Source organism: Danaus plexippus, chromosome 6 (genome assembly GCF_018135715.1).
Source record: "Danaus plexippus chromosome 6, MEX_DaPlex, whole genome shotgun sequence".
Classification (NCBI taxonomy): Eukaryota; Metazoa; Arthropoda; class Insecta; order Lepidoptera; family Nymphalidae; genus Danaus; species Danaus plexippus.
This window is the reverse complement of record NC_083540.1, coordinates 2,589,277-2,613,499: the sequence shown is the minus strand read 5'-3', so window position 1 is coordinate 2,613,499 and position 24,223 is coordinate 2,589,277. Positions and strand designations below refer to the sequence as shown.

General features: G+C 30.7%; 2 protein-coding genes across 2 annotated transcripts; one reads left to right on the top strand and one right to left on the bottom strand.

Annotated features, from left to right (window-relative positions):
* The first annotated feature begins 163 nt into the window (after nucleotides 1–163).
* Nucleotides 164–14,691, top strand: LOC116778869 (microspherule protein 1). Its single transcript, XM_032672932.2, has 8 exons — nucleotides 164–357; nucleotides 429–759; nucleotides 853–1,071; nucleotides 1,610–1,769; nucleotides 2,132–2,243; nucleotides 3,191–3,344; nucleotides 13,767–13,982; nucleotides 14,379–14,691. Exons 1-8 carry the CDS (start codon nucleotides 254–256, stop codon nucleotides 14,466–14,468), a joined length of 1,386 nt encoding a protein of 461 aa, XP_032528823.2. The 5' UTR covers nucleotides 164–253; the 3' UTR covers nucleotides 14,469–14,691.
* Nucleotides 14,500–24,207, bottom strand: LOC116778462 (uncharacterized). Its single transcript, XM_032672475.2, has 2 exons — nucleotides 24,111–24,207; nucleotides 14,500–23,979 (listed from the first exon to the last, which is right to left on the bottom strand). The coding sequence occupies exon 2, from the start codon at nucleotides 23,864–23,866 to the stop codon at nucleotides 17,021–17,023; it is 6,846 nt and encodes a 2,281-aa protein (XP_032528366.2). The 5' UTR covers nucleotides 23,867–23,979; nucleotides 24,111–24,207; the 3' UTR covers nucleotides 14,500–17,020.
* Between the last annotated feature and the right edge of the window lie 16 nt (nucleotides 24,208–24,223).

Below are 24,223 nucleotides of genomic sequence, written 5' to 3'. Positions count from 1 at the left end.
AGAGTTAAATAGAATGTCATCACCAAAAATATATTATACAACCATAAATGAATTGTAGTATATAATTAAGACCAAAACCAAAAATTATAAAATTTATGCATTATTAGTTTTACTACTCTACTTATTCTTTAATATCTATATAAATGCTGTCAGCAATTGCTAATGTCAATTTTGTTTTGACATAAGGAGACTACAATTATTGTTGTAATTTCAGTTGAAATATTATATTATTTTTTCTTAATAAAGTCTTTTCATGGATTTTCCTGCAACGCCATCAAATGCATCGGATAGTAACGATTATCCCGGTGCCACTCCATCGCAGTTTGATACAGCACAAGATAGTACAAAAAGACGGAGGTATTTTTGACACCAAAATCATTTTAAGTGGTCTGATGTCTTCTGTGTATTTATTCCTATTCATTTTACAGTTCGTCTAGATCAATAAAACGTCGGCGTTTCGATGATGAACTGGTGGAATATAGTTTAGGTTTACCAGGTGCTTCAATTGGTAAAAATGAAAAACGGGTTCGGACACAGTCGTATACAAGTCAATTGCCAGAAGCAGTGGTTGTTGGAACTACTCCTGTGACACCAGCTGCTCCTACTCAGGAGCGAAGACGAGCTTCAAGTAAAATATCAGGTGCAGGAAGCATTGGTCGCAAGTCTCGCCGTAAAGGACAACTAAGTCAGCTATCTACAAAAGATTTAGGAAGATGGAAACCCACAGACGATTTAGCATTGATTTTGGGAGTACAACAAGTAAATTAACTTACAAATTCTTTTTACAATGAAATTATTAATATCAAATATTTTCTTTTTCTGCAGTTACAGAAGCAATTTTAATTTTTACAGACAAATGATCTGCGTATAGTTCATCGTGGCGTTAAGTTCTCTTGCCGTTTCACAGTAGGTGAACTGCAGTCTCGGTGGTATGCACTATTGTACAATGCAGAAGTATCTCGTGTTGCTCTTGCAGCAATGCGCAACTTGCATCCCGACCTTGTTGCTGCTGTTCAACAGCAAGCACTGTATTCTAATGCTGAGGAAGAGCTGCTTGGAACTTTGCCTAGTGTATGTATAAATGGAAATACATATGTATACAAATAAAATTAAGTCTCTAAAATTTGAAAGCGGCTACCTTTCAAGAACAATGATTACTTCATATTTTCAACACAAAAACAAAATAATATTTTTAATGTTGCCTGTCTATTATCTTGTTAATCTCTGGTGGGCTTTCAAATGGCTGTTTGGATTAACACAGAAGGATAGAGGAGTTTATAGAGAACTTCATGGTAACATTAATCTTTGAAATAGTTGACATTTGAAAGCTAATGTGAAAATTCTCATAGTAAAATTTACTAATAATAATTTACCAGTCTAAATATGGAATAACAGCCTATAATGTTGAATTTGAAATAGTTCGGAGGAATATTTTTATACCCTCTCACAATACCATATATGATTTTCACAGCACAGCTATAGACGGAAGCTTAGTAATTAAACTATTAACACTTGAATATTTTCACTCTTATTAGAATACTTCACCCTATTGTATATATTTTTTTTTATATTCCAGATGATTTTTTTTTTAATTTTTTAATGTTTTCAGAATTCACATCCAGCCATTGAAAAATTCCAAGAGCTATTGGAGGCTAACCCGCACATATTCTATCCGACGCGCACTGCCAAGTCTCTAATGAACCATTGGCAGCTGTTGAAGCAATATCAGCTTTTACCTGATCAGACCGTACAACCTTTACCTGTTAAAGGTAAGTTTAAAGTAATTTGCTAATATTTATACTAAACTATTTACTTTGTTTCTTATTTTAATTGTGATAATTTTTAATATTTTTAAATTTAAAGCTACAAAAAAATTAATTATGGTGCAATGTCCTCTGTTTTATAATACTAGTTTGCATGTGTAGAAATTCAAGTAACAGTTTTGCATCTAAAATAGAAGAAAAAATTGAGCAGTTAATTTTTTTTATACATAACATAGTATACAATATCCGAACATAAGGTATTGTCCAATACAAAATAAATAACTTTATAAAACATTTAATTAATTTAAATTTATGCTTCACTTTATTCCTGAATAATAATGATGATTGTTCTTATGCCATCATCACAGGTCAGACTGACAATATAATGACATTCTCTGATGCTGAAGAAACCATGAATGACTCGGAATTACCTGATTATAAAGAGGATGGGATTGATATTGAAATGCAACTCGCCGACAGGTTAGTTTTCTTTTAATTTAAATAGATTATAATGAACAATATATACCACCTCATTACTATTGCGATTTAACTGTAAAAGTCAAAATTGCTGACAAATATAATGCAGAAGGTGTAGACAGAATTGTCTCGTCTAAGATTTAATGTAGTTTACCGTCTATATACATGTAATAACCTAACTTTTGTGGTTGTTTTAAATTAAATATTTACTATTTACATTTACATATAGATGTATATATCGTTACTAGGTAGCAGCCCTGTCTTTGCACGGGCTCTTTACATAAAATGTAAAATAAGCTATTTAATTTTGAGAATTAATTAACTTATATTATGATAACTTACAAATGGTAAGCCTGATTTAAATGATTTAAAGGGTAATTTACAGATAATGATGTAGGCTTGAAAACGAAGTAATTTATTTTGATAAGACTTAGTACCGTATTTATGTAAAGAGCTTTTCAATAAACGCTTTAGGAATGACAATTTTTAAAAGATGTAAAATGGGTATAGTATGTTATCCTTAAGGTACAGACATATGCTACCGCGGACTATTCTGTAGACCTATATAAGATATACAAATCCACCAAATATTATTTTGTTATATCTCAAAAACTTTAGGCAGTGTTTTCGTTAAAAGCTCTCAGATAGCTCTTGTTTTTCCGACATCTTCAACAAATATCGTCAATGTACACACCAGTAAAGACAAAAACTTAACAAATTATATAATAAAACCTTCCTCGAGAATCAAGCTATCGAGAGTAACTGTTTGATAATCGGTGCAGTAGTTTTTCCGTTTATCGCGTACAGACAGACATACAGACGCGGCGAGGGACTGTGTTTAATAATATGTATTGATATAATTATTTATAATGAGATCTGTACTATTACAACTTCTTATATACTTAAAATAATTGAAATGTTCTAGAATTTTCTAATCGCGTTTCTTTCAGGGTTGAAAAGAAGGATATCCGGTTGCTAGAGAACTGTATGTCCCGCTGGCAGGTTCTAGTGCAGTCGGTGGCTGGTGGCAGCGCTGAGCTAGATAAGAATACCCTGGCTGTGCTGAGAGGACGACTAGTCAGATACCTCATGAGATCCAGAGAGGTGATTATCATATTATTTATATAGATTAGAAATAGTAGTTTATAAATAATAATTTTAAAAGTATTATTAAAGGAAGAAAAGTACGATAAATTAATATCTGAGTATTTTTTTGCATTCATTCAACATGCGGTCTTATTATACATCTGAGATATGAAGAAAAATAATCGGAAGAAAAAAAGGAAATATTTAATTGAAGCGTATATTTTGTTTATATTCAAATGATATGACAATTTAAAAAAAATTATTAAACGAGAAAATATGTCTCCGTTAAGAATATTAAAACCATGCATACGACCCACAATTTATATTAACAAGCAAGCAAAATCTATAAGCGGTATGATTAACTCGAGTTTCCGTTAGAACTATATACGTAGAGTTAACAGTTTTTCATTAATAATAACCCACATAGTAGTTTATTGATTAAGAAAAGCTTAGTATGTACGGTGAGGATACAAACTCGTGTTAATCGTACTGGACCCCGTTTCGTATAACAAGGAGTAAGCATTACCCTGAGAATATTCCGTGTAACTAATGCTTCCTTTAATCGAATGAATCTGATCTGGAACGTGTTCATGTATTACAAACATATTGAGGGATCTCTTTATATGCATTTATCGTATACTACACGTTATCTGCTACTCTGTCCGTACTTACATTGTATTAATTTTGATTGTTACACAAACTTCAGACAAAAAAAAAAGTTAAGTAATTAAAGTGTCGTTTTTAATATAAAATATGGGATTTCTAAAAAATAATAATGTTTTAAATAAACAATATTATACGCGTTTGTAACTTGTACTGTTGTAATTGAAAAGGATAAATTGGATTTTTATTTCTTCCTCGATTTATTATATCGAGAAATGTTTTATAACCATTTTCTGGGCCGTTCTCTTAAACAATAGACAAAAATTTATTTAGATAATTTTCAGTTTTTTTCCCGATACTAAATAAATGCTATATAAAGAAACAAACTATTAATATATAAAAGGATATGTAAGGAATATATAAATAGTACCCAACAGCTATAAACATACAAGAAAGGTAACTGCCATTATAAAAAAAACCAAGGTCACACAAAAATTCATAATTATTATAAAATTCCAATTATAGGGATATTTTTTATATAAATGGCGACATTAATCGAAAAAAATCCAATCTTTAATAAAACATAATTTTAATTTTATTTAAAATGATTTTTTATTATTATAGAAATTCAAGTCGGATATTATACTTCTACGTAGTTATTGCTTATACTATTATACTTTTAAAATTTTATCAATAATTATGTGTCAATGTCAAATTTCGTAATATTCGGAGAAGCAGTTAAGTTCTTTAAATTACATTAATACAAACACATTTTTTTTTTGTATGAATGGAAATTTTTGATTTTCCAAATTCACATATAAAAAATGACAGGTTTTATATTCCTATCAACGTTTTTCTTATTTTTGTACTAATTAATGTACATTTAGAAACCTCATCGATTGCTTTTAACAAACAATATAGAAAATAAATTTGGACAAATAAAAATTATTTCATTTTTGTTTAATGCGTTTGTATCTGTTAATATTGACTGTGACACTCTAGGAACGGTGACGTTTTTGTGTGTGTGTGTGTGTGCGTGCGTTTGTGTTGTTCACCTGTTTCCATGGCAACCGATGTCTCGTGTCATCCCGACCGCACCTACGCCACCAAGAAGTGATGATCCCTCGCTTTCCTCTATTGATTCCGAAACTTTATGTCAAAAGGCCTTTGATCCTTTCAGTGTCACACCACAGAGTTACATAATCTATAGACAGATCTTGATCTTTATTTTATTAGCTACTAAAATATACTATCTATGTATTAGATAAATTAAATGCATGGAGTATTTGTAATTATTATTATGTCTTTATATATACGTTTATATTTAAAATAAAATTCATTATTGTTAAAATTATTAAGAGGAAACACTCAAATTTATGTGTTCGCTAAAATGATGTTTTTTCGTATGTTTCACATTTTACGAAAATTTGTATTATTGTAGTTATCTATTAAATCCAGAGACAAACGCACAAAGCTATCTATGAACTTTGGGCTTGCATAAAGAAATATACAACCTAGAATGACTCTTTAAACTGATAGCGTGGAAATGATAAGGCAGTATTTTTTTTAACCAACGCTTTTCCGCAGCTTCATTTGCTTATTTCTATCAATATAAAATCTAACCTTTATCAAAAATACGCAAATCTACTTACAGACAGAAATATCTCCATACATATAAATTTCTGTGAAGTTTAATAAAAATATATTAAGGATGTATTTACAATTTGCATTTATGATAACACTATGATATAATATGATATCATATCATTTTTTATGGCGAAGGCATTATTATTTTAATCACATGTATGATTTCGTGTTATCTTTTGATTATAATATACTAACTATATTTTTAGTCGGAAATTTAAATTGTTGCCAGTTACATTGTATGTATAAATATAAAATATACATAAAAATTTAAACTCTTATATTTAATAAATAAATAAATAAATAATATCATACAATAATAATTTTTGACCAGTTGCATTTACGTGTCAGTGGAATTCTATTGATGTTTTTTTTTTCCTACTTACGATACGATCGCAAACTTTCCATTGGCTGGCTGGAAATAAACTCACATGTTGGCCGTCGATAAATTCGAAATACAACATTTTTTCTAACAGCTATTGGATTTGAAGTTGCAGGGACTTAAAAAGCGATTGTATGGAGGATCGATATTAAAATTGCTACAACATGTGTGTCAAGGTCCGGGGTGACCTAATGACATTACTGCTTTTTAAATGATTTTAAATGCATCGTTGTTATTATTTTTAACAAAAGGTTCTATTATGTAGACATTGTTATAGTTTTTCTTCTACTTAATTGCTTTTCGGTTGTATATATTTATATGATTTACAATTCAATGGACAATACAAACGTATGCCTTTATATTCGCTAGCTATACATTTATTGTAGATTAGTGACAGCCATTACATTTCGTCGAACTGTTTACAATACATCCGTGTATATATTTTCGGTGGATGTAAAACGTCGAGTGTATTGTATGAAGCATGGATTGTATGTGAGTTTTGTAATGATCAGAATGTTTTGCTACAGACGGTCATTGTTTATAAACATCATATGTTAGTTGGACATTGTTTGCTCCGTGTTCAAAACATCTCAGCATGGAATGCGATATCGTGATGGAACTCGGCAAATGTCCGGTGCATTAATATTAAACGTCTTGTAATTTTTGTAACAAACATCACATGTTTCAAGTGTGCTATCATCCTGTGAAGAACGTTTTTTTTTTTGTGATTTTTTAATTACACGCTCAAAACTATCTGTCGTGATCAAACTTGGAATATTTCTAATCGTGGGTAGTGTCTCCATTGAGAACGATTTATTTACCTGCGTTACTTGCAAGAAGGTTTTAGTCTTTCGTTGTATTATTTGTATTGTATCGTTCTGAAAGTTGCATATTCGTGAGTTTTTTCAATTTAACGCTAGTGTTATCTTATCATAATTGTCGAAATCGAACAGTAAAAAATTTTATAGTTGTGATAACAGACATTGGCATTGCGACATCGGATTATTTAGATTGCCTTCTGGTTCGATTCGTGTTCACAAAACTGTGTCACACATTTATATCTGTACTTCATCTATATAGTAAATATTATATAGATTAATTGGGTGTTATTACAGGAGGATATATTATCATACAATAATCTATACTTATAATAAATCTGTAGAGGTCAATTCTTTACATGAAATATATTTCCAAAATAACTATCAGGGGGTGATTAGTGATCGATACTAATGGCAAAAATGCAATCAGTAAAATTTTTGTCTGTCTCTCTGTCTGTATGTTCTTTATAGAAACAAATACTACTCGACGGATTTTAACGAAACGTATTACAATTATTCATCATACTCCTTGGCAGGATATAGTATATATTTCATCACGCTACAATACATAGGAGCAGAGCAGTGAAGGGAAATGTTGGGAAAACGGGGGAAAATACTTCATTTTTTAAGCTTCCGTCGCCTGTGCCTCCTTAATGGTTAAAGCTGCATAGAAATTATGTATTACGGAAATATTTTACGTAAAATTATATAAAAATATCCCGAAACAGCATATGTCTGTCTTTTATGGATGGCTCACAATAACACGTGTAACTCCCGATAGCTGAGCAGTTCGGAGCTTTTTGATTATACTTGTTTACTCTTACGTTTATAATACTCTCTCACTCATGCCTAATTAAAAAAAATAATATTATTACCTATTCAATAAAAAAAGAAAATCATAGAAATCGGTATAGAAACACGAAACTTATACATGAAATACGCTAATAAGCCTTTGCGCGTGAATACTGAATCAGCTGTAAGGATTACTTTTGCGTAACGGTAACAGCTATTAATAATAATATTCTGCGGTTCCTTATATTTTTCAGCAGTATTGTGGATTAACATATTACATTGCCCTACTAAAATACGATAGTTAATCTGTCTGTTATATCAAAACTACTGAACCGTGAAAAAAAACGACGGAAACGCGGATGAAGTCGCGGGTAAAAGCTAGTTGTAAATAATATTATTACACACATACGCGTATAACAACAAGAGCTCGTAAGAAGTAGTGCTTGAAACAGTATTAAAGAGATTTACGAAGGATTTTTGAAATATTAGGAAAAAAAAACATCGTAGATATTTGAAACCTATAACTGTTTTATTTACTCAAGATATAGAACAGGCTCTAAGGTCTACAATAAGATATTAAACTAGGATTTCATTATGAAAAAAATGTTGGTCACATACATATACAACAAGTGTATAGCAGCAAAGTTTGTTTGTTGCTCCTCATTTCGATTATAATTCGTAAGAAGTAAAGATATACTTAATATTTCTAATCATGCGTTTATAACAAACACATTCTTAGGTAAACTTGATAACACTTTGAGTCGTAATTATTTATCTGATAATATTGTTTTATCATAATACAATTGAGCTCCTTGCTGTATATGTATAGTCAGATAAGATTAATTAAACCGAGTGTGTCGTTCCAAGCGGGCTAGTGTAAATTCATTGTATTATTAATGTTAGATTGCTTCGTTTTATTACCGGGAAACTATTTTATCTATGTTGAAGTAATTTGTCAAATACATTGTCACTATGTTGGTCTGTTTATGTTTATGTATGAATATTTATGAAGCGTCTGCTTTATTAAGTATTATATTGATCGTTATTTATAGATTTTTATATGGATAAAAATTAAATTCGAGTCTATGTGTTTCGGTCTGTAGAGTTTATACTTTTTATTGTCTATCTATTTGTCTTGATATTAAAATAATTTCCTTGTTCATTATCTTTTATATGATATTTTTGTTGAGCTGTAATAAATTGTCAGAGTTTAACTAATCACAGGTGGTTTTTGTGCTTCATAATAACATGTTACGGCCATAACACATCAAGGATGATAAGATGAATCGGTTTAACAAAAATAAATACATATGTATAATATCTATATTATTCAAAAGGAAAAAATTTCAGATGTAATTTACTTATTTGGATTAATATAACGTACGAATTAACAAAACTATCGAGTCAATTTAAATTCTACATATAATTTATTGGGTTACAAATAGGAATTTTTTTTTATGCTCTTGTCTCATTTTTTTGGGGTTGTCGTAAATGTTGCTTATGTTCCCCTTGCTTGCATCTTTGTCTTTTATTTAATTTCTGTCTCTTTTCATCACATGTTCTGCCACACTCTAATCTTTTTGGATCTTTCCTCTACCATTCCATCCAAGAACATCCATACTTGTAACTTTCACACTCAGATACCACGACAATCTCTCCCCTATCAGGTTTTTTGTCACTTGTGCCAACCTAGATTTTATATGATATCATTAATAGTTATCTAATACTAATATAATATAATAATTTAAATATATTTTCCTTAACATAGTTACATATGTTTGTAACGTAATAAAATACAAAAACAACATGTCCTGCCATGATGTCACTCAGAAATATCGCTGAGCGCGCACTCGTGCTGGAGGTGTCACAGGTTAGGAAGATCAAAATGCATACGTTCTTTACAAACTGTTGAAGATTCATTTTTTTAAACATTATTTTCATATAATAACTCAGTATTGTGAGATTACGGATATTAAATTAAAAAATGTGTTAAAATTGATGTTAGTTAACAAAATAAGTGTAATTTAACTGATATTTGTTAAATTGTATTGCGTCTTAAGATTTGCCTGGTCTAATTTGTATGTGGTTTTGCGCTGTTCGATGTCATTGTAAAAGAATAAGGAAATATATGGAAATATTTTATTAATGACAACCTGCATCTGTGTTCGAGGTCGTCTAATTATATATATTTTCCAAAGCGGGAAACATATTATGCCAAATTATATTAACATTTAGTAATTATAAACCAGTTGAAACAAACACTGTAGTCAGCTAACAAGGTCTTACTACGTTGGTATTAAAACTATTTGCAAAATAACTTTGTAGTCATAAAGCGTCATTCAAATAGGCCTCTTTGTAACGTTATTTAAAATGTATAACTTTAGAATATTTTCATACTTTCTTTATAAAAAATTTTTTTTTTTGATAGTAAAAAAAAACATGAAAAACTTAAATAAAAACTATTAAATAACATGACTGTTACATACAATATATCACATAAGTAAAAATGCATAATTTATACAAAATTTATTCCGAAGGTCAGAGACCTTATTGTAGAAGTTCTATTCGTTCTGTAATGTTTAATTAAAAATACATATTCATTACAAAATAACGCACGTCTGGTGGTGTGTTCTGTTTCCAATATTTTAAATGGAATTAAAAAAAAAAATGAACATAAATTGCCAGTACTAGTTTGCACACTCGAATATGACAGTTCGAACGTTTTTCGGTCACAAATCGTCGATGAATATCGTCATTATGTTAGGTATGAATGAAATACTTGCAACTTTTACTTACCTTACAATTCTCTATACTAGCCTAAAATGAAAAAGACAATAATAATTTTCGCAATATATATATTACTGAGTTAATATTTCTTCTGTGATATAGAAAGAATATTATGTATATTTCTAAAATATAATGAATATTTCTTAAATTTAATATTTAAAATATTTTAATTAATGTTCAATACCAGCTATGTGTCACGCTTATTTTCTTGCTTTTTTCTAATCTTGTATAATACTGGCATACATACATTGTAACTTTTCACTCTACAAACCTACTTCAATGAAAACGCGATCATTTAAATACTATACTTATAAGAAATCATTCAATTTAATTATAATATAATTAAAAATATTACACGTGCCGTGATAATTTCCGTTTTGTCATTCATTTAAATAATCAATGTACATAAAATATTACATACATCTCCATAACTAGTCCTAATGGGTTCAGTTATTTACAATACTATGTATGAACCATATTTTCGTGAAAACGACTAGCGGTGTCGCTCATTATGAAGTTACATCTAATTTACGTTTGCTCTCTTTAATGTTCCGTTAGATAAAAGTACTTGCGGAAACATTTGCCGAGATGACATTTGAGATAAAATATAATAATATTTAATGGGCCCATTACAAAATATATCCTGTGTTACGTTAAAATATATCAAAATACGATTAGTGTATGGCTAATCGACTTTTTCATTTGAATCGATATTTAATTTTAATACATCAGATTCTGAGCTCGATAATTTACTAAATTTGTTTCGATGTTTTCCTTTACATTATTATGGTCTTTGGAGTTTTTTTTTATCAAACAATAACGTAGTAATTGACGATTATACTTATAATAATATGCACTCTGAAAAAGAATTTTCTGTAAATTGTCCCTATATAATTAAATATCATAGTATTTTTTTGTAACGGCATCCATTATTTTTGTAACGATGGTCGGTATGGTGGGTATACGTTAATGTAATGAAACTTAACTAACTATATGAATACCAAATATTATTTTAGGTGACATTAAACCGGTCTTAGTTTTTCCTTATGACGTCAATATCGTTTGCCCGATCAGTCAAGGAGTCTTGGAGATCGGCCGGCTAAAGATTTGTTAACTATGTTTTTCTGTAAGAAGCAAATATTAACTATACTGTATTTATATTGAGGATTGCTCTTAAAAATTATATTTGAATTAAAAAAAGAACTCATCCACGTCTTAGATTTCAAACTGTCGCTGTATTTTCTGTGTAATAAAAGTGACTCTTAACTATAAAAATTCAATTCTCTGTTTGTTATTTCAATACGTCTATATTATCTCAAGTGCTTATAGCTTTTAACACTAAAATAAATATTAAATATATATAACTTTAAATATAACTGTCTGCCTTTTTATTAGGTGTTATGTTAGGAGTCTGAATAGTTTTAGTGAGACCTTTATTTTCATCGTATAGATAATTACAAGTCACGCAAGCTTAAAGAATAGTCAGTAAAAATTAATATTATTTACTCTTATAAAATGTTATCACTATAAAACATTGATGGTTACAAAAGTGTTGTTACGTATCTAAGAATTTCTTTACCGTTAAAATTTTATATATGTTTACTTGGAAATAGTTAATTAATTCAACAATATACTTAAAAGTTATGGAACCTTCTGACTGAGAACTGAATATAATAATGGGGTAAGTTAATTACGGTGTGCTCTCATATTTTCAATAACAAAAAAATATATACAGTAGCGTCCGTGACCGACATGACATACGGAGTTTCTAATTTGTATTGTTCAAATACAAATGTGGTACGTGTATTTTAAACTTATACATACCTATTTAATGAGCGTATTTTACAGAAATAATACTTTAATATGGGCACAATTATACATTTTAATGGAGAAGTGATAACTTTTTAGTGTCGATGGATCGTATGATGTATTATAGTTATAAAGAATGAGCGTCAACTACACGACCGGCTACACGGATACTGATAGCGTTATCAGTGGCATTGGTGTCGCCAGTATTATCTTGTTTTTTTTTTTTTTTGTTATAATAAAATTCGATATTTAAATATCGGTACAGACGACGCGAGAAGTGTTAATGATAACTCAATACTAAAATATTATATGAGGGCAGCACTTTAGTGAAAATTGTCGTTAATTAAGTGCGTAGTTATAAATTTATTATGGCAGTGAACTGGTTATTGGGAAAGGTTGCTTAAATGGTTTGCAGTAAGGACGATTTCGCAATATCGCGTGGCGTTAAGCAAGAGAAGTATGAAAAATTTTGAACGCAGAGAATCCATTTTCATTATGAATTATTTAAGGTGGCAGAGGAATGAATAGCTTTAATATTGACTTGTTGATTAATTTTGCGGCATCGTAAGAATGAGTGAAAATTAACTTATGATGGATACTTACTAAAGAAATGACGCTAAAATCTAACATCAACAAGTATGATAACTCGTTATACAAAGCTATAAAATGATAAAAATATATATGGTTTTGCTATTAAAACATGAACCTCTTTCTAATTTTCTCAATATTTTTTTCATCCAACAGTACCGACAATTGCATTGAAGTATTCATAAGAGAATATACATTTTTGTGGTTCGAACATTATACTTTTCACATTATAATTTAGAACGTCTCCAATATGTTTAGTTAATTTACATAAAATGGCGCTTCGCGATAACCGAGTACATAATTAAATGTCCGTTTAAACGGGCTCATTGTTCCGTGTTTCGTACGTCGCGTTCGATGCGAGCGGTTTTCTATTTGAATAAAACTATCTGTGTCATAATGTTAGTTTTATCAGTTATATATTATTTACCTACAATGTTATATCAGCATAAAAGTGATCTCGCCTCGACCTTGCGGTGAACATACGATAAAATTATGCCGCTCGTACTCGCCGCCTCGCTCCAACATATTGTTTTAATTAACCATTTCGATTACAACCAGCAAAATAAATTAGGTTTTATCGCTTGCTTATTATTTGGAAGAAATTCTTTTTTTTTTTCTCTTTCGTTATAATGTCATTATTTGGATGTGTAAAAGTTACGATTTTAATAAAAATGAATTCATATAGAAAATTTTGTATCAGCTGGTAAGATATGTACCTATTGTTTATATGAGCGTTTTTTTTTTTTAATTATTTAAAACGCCCAGAAGCGATTTATGCGATAATGATTTTATTTGTGGCTGTATAAATGTGATGTACAAAATATTATTATGTTTTAATATGTTTATACAGCTATTACGTATAATAAGATTTCTTTATATAAATGTTATTCATTTATTACGAGTTTTTTCTCATTTTATATGCACATCCTCTCGGCATTTCGGTTCCTTTACAGCAACCGTGATGACGGGCAGTGACTGAATTTCTTAATATAATTTCATTTTTGGTTTCTCGATTAGATCGCCGTGGGTAGGAGTACAAGAGACCACACCATCGACGTAGATTTGAGCCTCGAAGGTCCAGCAGCGAAGGTCTCAAGGAAACAGGCGACCATTCGTCTCAGGAACAGCGGTGATTTCTTCATGTCTTCAGAGGGCAAGCGGCCCATTTTCGTTGACGGGCGACCCGTGCTTCAGGGGAACAAAGTTAAGCTCAACCACAACACGGTTATTGAAGTACGTAATTAGATTTATTATATGTTATTATATATACTTGCATTTTTTTAAATAAGTAAAAACAGTTTGTTTCCTTTAAATAAATACAATGTAATATGCACATATTGTTGTCTTAATGAAAATTATATTAAATTTATTGATTTTTTTTTTTACTTATAATAATGTTTTTCGACACTTTCTTATAATTTATATATAAGGAAATATTCGACTGTTCATCAACTTCGTCGTTTTTATATCATTTACAAGTTTTATTTGTGTATGTAATGACTTACCCGGTTTAATATAAATAATGAATCCGTTGGAAAAAAAAATAAAAACAACATTATTCATACGTAAATAATACTTGAGGTGACAAATAATGTGTATTATTTATATGTATTTATTTTATATAAACAGATCGCCGGTCTACGCTTCGTGTTTCTCATAAACCAGGACCTGATCAATGCCATAACACAAGAAGCCGTCAAAGTTACGATACCAGTCTGAAATAATAAAGTTTTAAATAAAATAACGATGGTTTAATTTTATCAGAACACATTTATTTGGTCAATCTTAAAAAACATCTTCAAAATTAGGTACACTCGAAAAAACAATATTCCCATTAGATATAACAAAAAAAAAAAAAAAGAAACAACACGCTGCGTCTCGTTCTTAACAAATGTTACATTATAGCAGGTGTGTAATGTTACGTCTATAACGATATAATCACGTGCGTTACTGGCTTCATAGGATATGCGTAAACACTAACAGAAAAAAACAAACACTTAGATACTACATCCGTAACCCTTAACGTAGTGCAACTCAGTTAAAATGTACAAACTCCCAACGAGTGACGTTTCATTAACAATAACACTCGACAGTGCGTGACAAACATACGACTTATAAGATCAGTCGACTGGACTCTCGTATATCACTCTCATAGAAATCACACTTTGAAACAAAAAAACATATATATATATATATATAGTGTTTTCACCAACAAATAATTAAACTGTGAGATAAAATAACACTAAAACCTCTATCTAATGTTACAATAATCTTGTATATGTTTTGTACATTTACATAATATATTATCAATTTATATACCCACTTTACAATAATGATATATATATATATAAATTAAACATCCCTATGTATATACAAAACGTATTTCAAAAAGGGAATACCACTTAACTAACATCTATACAATATACTTATCTACGAAGGCAACACTTGCACATAAAAGCACATTTTTTTTGGTATAATATTAACACCCTGTATGTAATATAAAAATATTAGAATATTCATTTAAAACAGTTGAGGCACGCCAAGCTTCATATACATAGTGTGCTGTGCTGAGATCAAAGGACTTAGGATGGAATTTAACAGCCAAAACAATATAGAACAAACAACATTTCAAGCACGGTGACCTCTAACAAAACATATCAATATTATAAAACGATCATTACGGTTTCCAATATAAATATAGTATTCTCTCGAGACTCGTATCTTACTATAGCCGGTGACGAAAATCGATCAACACTAGTCTACGTTAGTAATATAACGTATTCGATGACTATAGTTTCCGCTACCTTCATAACACGTGCTCTTTGATAATAAATAAATATTTTTTTATATTATACAAAAATCATGGCATCCAATTTAAAGGCACCGTTTTGTTTCAAACAGCATCGTGTATATAATATATTAATTACATCGAAATATATGCGGATTTCACTGATCCCATGTTTAATGATTTTATTTCAATGTTGCAATGTAACTGGAGGCACTTATTTTTTAATATATTTTGCTAATATTTCAAATTACAATGTATTTATAGTGTTACACGAAGACATTTCAATCGAAAAATATATAAGACACTCGCTAAAAATACAGTTTTGCGTGCGAAATGTATTAATACATAGTTATTTAATATTTTATATAAGCATCTATTTATTTACAATGTGTGTTTTGTTGAGTATTGAATTCGGCTATTTTACTATTTTCTTTTTATTATTATTTCTCTTTTATAACTTCACATACAATCCGTATGTTTCGTCATAACTGATAATAACGTCAATAAACTAAGCGCATTTTCACATACAAAACAAAAATTTTATACCTCAACATGTAATGGTGCACACAATTTGTACTTTAGACTAAACTTTCAGTTTACTTTATAAAGACAAATAAAAACTACTTTAGTACTCCCCACCACGAGTTTGTATAGTTAGACTAACAGACAGTTTCCATTCATATGTTATATCATTAATGGAAACTTAGGATTCGTCTGTTTTGGTTAAACTATACGAACTCGTCATAAGGTACATGTGCTTAAATTTACGTGAGCAATTTCAATCACCACAAAACGTGATATACACAACGTGTTGTTAAATTTTACTTATTTCAATAGAAAATATCGAATATCTCCGTATAAAGATAAATTCTTATAAACATTACTTCCGTCTATATATATATTATTTTTATTACAAATCAATGAAAATTATCGTTATAACAATTTTAACTTAATTTATTTACACATTTTTTTTTATCCTTTCCTATATATAAAAAAAAGGATTAAATAATAATAATAAACGACAAAATAATACTTTTTATGGCTAACAGTGCGTAAATATAACATACATAACAATTTTATATTATTTGTGTATATATATAATTTACATTAGGTAATAAAATAAATAAAAATCTATGATGGAATGACATATCAAGTAACAATTATTATAATCATTTAAACAACATAACGCAGATCAACATTTCGATATATATATATAAATATATCGTGCATATCTTTGATAAATTTTTCATCACATTTGGTATCTGATGATAATTTAAACCATAACTTAAGAATATAATAAGTGAACTTAATCGGGTAACTATAAATAAAAATCTTTGATGCAATACAAGGAATGTAGTTTACATAAGGTGAGACCATTTTCTTGGTGGGTGGAGGATATTGCTAAAGTTACAGCCTTTGGCAGTTAAACAAAATATATGTAGTCCATTATCAAGGAACTCGTGTGTTAAATATGTTCTAGGGATCATTTGTGTTGTAACCTGATAGTGTATTTCAAATTACCATGTGTGGTACTCGATTTCGGTTGTGTTATTACGAATTTGGCGTTATAAACCGATTTATATTTACGAAATTTCTCAGCCAGGACGTACGTCTTCTTCCTGTGACAATATATGGCTTTATGTTTCTTTTTGATTGCCATCCTGTCAATGAAGTTGTTCTTTTCCAGAAATACCCATGGTTGCCATTTCCTTCCGGTTAGATCTGGATTATACACTTCGTCATTTATCGGTTTACTACTAGTGTAGTGCGCCCCATCTTCGCCCTTCTTTATGACCACTTTTGGTATTTCGCTTTTACCCTTTTTAACTTTATCTTTCCTTTTTTTGAATTGTATCTCGTCTATACTCTTAAGGACATCCTCGAATTTTGGTTTAGCTTTTTTTGGTATGTCTACTTTTAGATTTCTATTTTTATATCTAATAATGTTTTCATTGATCTTTGGTTCAATCTTTGAAATTTTAAGCTGTTTAAGTTTGTTGAGGTGATGTTGAGGCAGTGGTAATTTGACTTTTAAATCACCAACAGTTTCTTTTAGAGGTGGTATGTATTTCTGAGCTGCTTTTGTAATTAACGTTCTCGTGGAACTGAAGTTTGATTTGTAACTTCGATACTCTTGATTTTCAGTAAGTTTGTAACTGATTTTGTTCATGTCGACAGGCATTTCGTTTGTCTGGGAGGACCTGGATCCGTTATAGTTAGTTATTTTTAGTAGTATGCCTTTTTCTTCAGACGTTGTGGAAGATACTTCAGGTGAACTTGAATACGAATAATGTGAGTTATCTTTATGCGTATTTGAAATAAAATTATCATTGCTACTTTCACACGAATTGAAGAAAGGCTCATCGAGACTTTTATCATCGGAAAATAAAACGTTAACCTTACTCTCCTTTACGTCGCCGTATGTTTTCAAAGTTTTATTTTCTACGAGTGAATCATTTGAAAGATTTTCTTTATCATCGACGAAACAATTGCGTTCACACAAATGACCGTTTCTTAACTTATTCATGTCATCATTTTGACCATGTGTTGGTGAAGTTTCTTCTTGTAAAAAACAAGCTTCTAAATTATGAGATTCTATGTGAACTAGAGTTTTGTTAACATCCATCTGTGGTGTTCTGTACAATGTTTCTAACAAATTTACATTTTCGTTAGATACAGAATCACCATATATATTTCGGATCTTATTGATATGTTCACATTCTCGCATTTCTTCAAAGATATGTGAGTCATCGTTTTCACTATCTTCTTCAGTTGCTATTTTTGGAGATTTGTTTTCATCTATTGTAATATCTTCAGCTACATCGTCACTAAATACTGTTTCTATACACGCTACATCCTCATACCACGATTCTTCTGCGTTGTTTTCGTTGTTGTTATGGAGCCCATTAAGATGATCATCATTTTCAACAGTATTGTCTATCTTCTCAAACACTGGTTCGCTTTCTTCATGGGGGATACATACATTACTATCAGCGAAACATATTTTATCTGACTCCTCGTTTTCTTCTGTAATTATTAGTTCATTGTCTATCAAAATATATACACTTTCTTCGTTATAAAATGTCGATATTGAATTTCTTCTGTTATTCTGAACTATGTTGCACAAATCCTCTGCTGTTATATTTGATTGAAGTATATCATTTACTTTCCTCCGTTTAGTAGATGTTAACAGGTTTGCATCCACATCAGTTCTATTATCTATGGCTGATTCAGAAAGAGATCTTTTTAATATTTTCTTAGGTTTATTCTCAAACAACTGTGTCCTATTATTAATTTTTGTATGAACTGCTATATCATTTTCCAAGGTTTTTTCAAATTTTTGACTTAATATCTCATTTGGTGTTGTATCAACACAGTTTTTGATGTCATTAACAGGCCTCAAGTCATCTTTTGGATTCTCTGAAGATAATATAAGTACTAAGGTAGTGTCACTCGTGTCAATAATGTTATCCTGGATATAATTTTCATTTACAGATATGTCTTCTTTTAAATGATGTTCTAAGTCTTCATTTAGATTAGTAACTCCTTTGTTTTCAACTGATGTTGGTGTAGTTTGAAACTCATTCCCATCTCCATTAAATCCTTCTTCACTTCGTATTTCCTTATTCGTAACGCAAATCCCTTCAGTATGCATAATTAGTTTTTGTAGCCAAGGAGAAAAAAGATTCTTATATTTTTTTACATTTTTACGATAAAATGCACCATTGTCATTTGCTTCAACATTGTAATTAGTACAAATTTGAGTACAATGTAATTTAATTCTATCATTAATACTCATTTCACTATCAATGTTTTTATTTTTTATTTCATTTAATATGGTATTGTTATTAATCGATCGTTCTTCACAATTTAAATCGATGTCGGATTCATTATTATTTAGCACGTGTTCATTTTGAGGGAAGTACGATTTTGAGGAACTTACATCATTTTCTGATTTATATTCAGTATTATTTTCTTCAACAGAATTGAGTACATCATCCCTATTAAATGTCTTTGTAGTCTCATGCATTACAGGATCTGGGTTAGTGTTTATTTCATTATTTGTTGGTATCTTTGGAGAAAAAGATGGTAAACCTTCATTTTCCATTATGCTTTCATTTTTATTAAAAACATCATTAAATTGTTGTGGTTCAAGTAATTTCTCGGACTCAAAGTCTTCGAGTAAACCTGTGTCGAAACTTTTTGTTTCGCAACTGCCATTTGCTCCTGTCCGATTCGCTTGAGTATGACCTTCTATGGAATTAAAATTTGCTATATTCTTGTGAAAATGTTGATTTTCACCGTAAAAGTCTTGATCTGTAGTTTCCATTGACCCAGTGCTTGAAAGTGAATTTGAGATATATTTGGTATCAATATTGTTTTCATTGATATTGAATTCAGGATGGTCAGGTAAATCTTTATCTAATACATTAGTTGCTTGTGTTAAATTTGTGTCAGCTGAAATACTAGAGGCTACGGTAACCTCGTTTTGTTGAGCACACATGTTTACTTTTTCTGTGATTTGATGCAATTTATCCTTATCACCCGTATTAATACTCTCCTCTGCATCAGATACAGTTATCTTTTCACTTTTTTCGATGTCACTGTTCGTGATGCTTTCAAAAAAAACATTATCTTTTTCTGAGATGGGGTCTAATATTGGTAAGGAAATGTTCGAAATGCCGCCTGTAGCTTCTGATACTTTTTGTTTAGTAATATTCGATGTTTGTATTTCACTTTCATTTATGACGGATTTGTTAACCTCATTGTTACTAATTGTTACATTGTTAGGAAGTATAGAAACTTCATCCTTAGTTTGTCGACTATGTATCACACTCAATACCGGAAATTCAGTTTTGGAGGCATTATCACCAATTAGATTGCTAAAATGTTTTTCCATAGGACTATCCTTAGATTTTTCAGATAACATTTCTTCGAAACTATTGTCACCCGTAGAGTTTGTAAATTCACATGCATTTGGAAACTCATCTTCTTTCTTTTTTACACTTTCAACATTATTTTCTTGACAAGAGAAAATATTTCCACCTTGTTTGATATGAGTTTGATCTTGCGTTTCTTGTTGAAGATTAAGTGAAAATATATCTTGTTTTATTGGAAAGTTTTCAGATACACTGTCTGATGTGGTAACGGGCTCATCTCGGTTTTCATCACTAATATTTTGAATGATTTTTCTTGAAAACTTATCCTCTTGCCTATCATTATCGACAGATATTATTGTTCTGTGTTTATTTTCCTCATTGGAAATTTGTTGTGATGTACACAAATTTTCATGATTTTCAGATACATTTTCATGTGTTGCAGGTTTATCGTTTTTATCTTCAGGATTTTTCTCAAGTCCTAATGTAAATTCATTTTTATTTAATATAACTTCCGCACTGACATTGTTGCAAGTTGTGTTTGCGTCACAATGTTTTTCTGCTATAGGAGTGTCCGTACAATTAATATTATTAAGAACGGTATTTCCTATAGGTACATTGACATCAATCTTATTTAAACTAAAATCAATCGCTTTTTCAAAAGAAAGGTTATTGTTATTAAAAGTGTCATTATGATCTTCCAGTAACGTATTTAAGCCGTAACTTGTGTTAGATTGAATGTCCTGTAATTTTATATTTTCGGGATTCTTAATTATAACACTGTCTATTCTCTGCGTTGTGATAGGGGAAATAATTGTTTTCGCAAAGTCATTAGGAGAAGGAGTAGACGGTTCAATTTTTTTATTTTTCCTGTATTTACTCAGCTTTGAAACTTCTTTCTCTGTATTGGAAGCAGTGTGAGGAGACAATAAATTTATCTGCTGATGAGTGGATTTTTCATGTAATACATTAGTTTTCTGGTCTGTATCTACAACCATTGACATTTTTGGAGACGTAATAGCATTTGATACTTTTTTGTTTGCATTAATAAACTGTTGATTAATTTCAGGGAAATTAAGTTCCAAATCATTGTCAAGTTGCGGTAAAGACGCTAAGCATACACCAGCATTTGTTTCAAGATCTTGTGTACTGTAATGATTAGCCTTTATATTGCCGTTAGACGGTTCTGATGTGAATGGGTGATTTGTCATGTTGCAACTCGTATTTTTAATAATATTTGAAGTTTTTATATCACTCTCATCGTTATGTAATAACGGTGAATGAGTAATGACTGGATTAACAATTTTTTCTATTGATCTTTCACCTAATATATTTTGTACTGGCGTTGCCACTTCGACATTTAACATTTCAGGACTACAAGGTTTAATTTCAAAATTACAACCTACTTCTTTGTGAATTACAGATTGACTTATTTTTGCTTCCACATCTAATGGTGACATTGGGCGAGGAACAGTTATATGTTCCTTATTTATTGTATTTCTTAGCGGAAGGTTACATTGTCTCGTCATTATTGGCTTAGAAGTAAATTTGTCGGTGTTTGATGGTTCCAAAAGTTCTTCATATTGATTTAATAACTCTAAGCTATTGTAGCCTTTAATATTTTCCGGCAATTTAGAAATTTTTTGTATATGCTCATATTTTCCGATTTCATCACTAGGAACATTTACTAAACCTAGCACATAAAGTTGTTCCTCGTCATTCTTCGTGGAATCATTTGATGTCCCAGTTTCTTTATTGGTTTCACTAATATCGTCATCTCCTTCATTCCACATTTGTAAAAATTGTCTAACATTAATATTTTTCTTATCAGAAGTACTACTTTTTCTTTTCGATATCATTTCTTTTCCGTTGTTTCTCTGTATACCATAATTATTATAGTTATGCCTTCTTAGAGTGTCGTTCGTGGCTTGTATATTGTAAGAATCTAAACTTCTCACACTTGTAGTCGAAGATTGACTAACATAACCACAGTCCTCTTGAGGTGCGCCTAAAGTTAGCGCAGTATCATTGCTAGTGTTTGAATCTGAGGGCGATATGGCTAACGTATTTGGTGAATATTGTAATGGGAACCTTGGTAGTGAATTATTCATGGGCTGATCAACATTCCTGTATTGTATATTGTATTCAAAATTTTTGGGATATGTGTTATCTTTTCTATAGATCGCGTGTTGGGGTACCGTATGCATACTCAGTGTAGAATTGGGCTGTAGCAATATATCACCTCTCAAAGATTGATGGTGATTCATCTCATTTAAATAAATGTTATCAGGGATAGGATAACCTTTATTATGTTTTGGTTCAAGATCCACATATACTTTACTATTTGGCTCAAAATGTATTTTATTATTAGGCTTTGAAGAGCCATCAAGAGCATATGGCTTATTTTGAATACAGTTACCTGATAATGGACCATATGGAGGAGCAACAGGTTGATTTCTGTATGCCATAAAATTTGGTGTATTTGAAGACCTCTGATAGGAATCTGGTATAGGCTCATGGATTCTTCTGTCTAAGTACTTTACTGGTATTTGGGGATATACAGGATATGGATGGCCATGAATTGACTTTTGTAAGTCATATCTATGAGGTGGGAATGGGTTTGATGGGTGAAATGAATTAGGGTAATTATTTATGTAATCATACCTTACTTGCGGATGCCGTTCCTTAGCCAATGGATATGGCTTAAAGGAGATATTTGATTCTTGGTATAGATGATCCGGATACATTTGTGTAGATTCTCCATTCAGTGCTTGATGTTGACGAACCATCGGTCTTGTTCCAGCACAACTGGGATATTCTGAATACTGATAGAAATCAGGAGCACCATAAGGTCTCAAGGGTCGCACATTTACACCAGGGGGCCAACCATATGGCGGCACACTTCTGCCAAAAGCAGGGTTCATATTTGTTATAGGAATGTCAGGATTTCTTACACTCTTAAGTTCATTATTCACAGAATTATTATAAGGCACATCACAGTATTTAGCCTCGTGAGGCATATTTAATTTGGTATTTTTTGAGCTCGATTCCTCAGGTATTTTTATTGAACTATAAGTAGGCGGGACCATTATGCGCTGCATATTCTCTTGGAATGTTTGTCTTGGTGATATGTTTCTGTTTGGTTGATATTCAGGTAGCTTACTTTGGTAATCAGTTGTATGGCGATAAACATTTTCTGGACATGGCCAAGGTGCAACTGTTTTTTTTAAATAAATATCCCCAGCGTTGGATGGCAGCACTCTATCAGGTCCGATTATAGCACACGGTCGCGAGGTCGGCGCGTCCATTTTGCCCATTGAGTTTGAGCCAATATCGTTGAAGGATTGAATTCTATTTGCTTGTAGAATTGGACTGCTGTGAGCATATTTAGTGCTGCCATCACTGACGACTGAGCCTAATGTAGAATTGGCCCTTGATCCGTCAGCGTCCATGGTCAAAGTGTTCAAGGTATATTGAAGAGTAAATCGTTCTCATCTTTAACACCGTCCACGAGTACTACACGTAACAAATCAATCTCCAGGACTTGGGAATGGCATTGGCCATCCTGAAATATAAACAAAATAATCAAACACCTTTATGACAAACGTCAAAACACTGTGCCACATAGACTATTAGATATTGGAATGTTATAAATAAATAAAAACTACACAGAAATCACAATTGTAACCAACTTACTTTAGGTTCTATATAAAACACATAAATTATCAATATTATTTCCTTGGAGACACTGATTTATTACGTTCGTACACCGTCCACTTTGTAAAGTTAAAATGTTGACTACAGTAAAA

What these genes read in the sequence shown, in the direction of transcription:
- LOC116778462 (XM_032672475.2), bottom strand. Translation starts at nt 23,866, where the DNA reads ATGGACGCTGACGGATCAAGGGCCAATTCTACATTAGGCTCAGTCGTC.
- LOC116778869 (XM_032672932.2), top strand. Translation starts at nt 254, where the DNA reads ATGGATTTTCCTGCAACGCCATCAAATGCATCGGATAGTAACGATTAT. An exon ending in TGCTTGGAACTTTGCCTAGT is followed by an intron (nt 1,072 to 1,609) that starts GTATGTATAAAT and finishes TAATGTTTTCAG; the next exon opens with AATTCACATCCAGCCATTGA. An exon ending in GAAATGCAACTCGCCGACAG is followed by an intron (nt 2,244 to 3,190) that starts GTTAGTTTTCTT and finishes CGTTTCTTTCAG; the next exon opens with GGTTGAAAAGAAGGATATCC.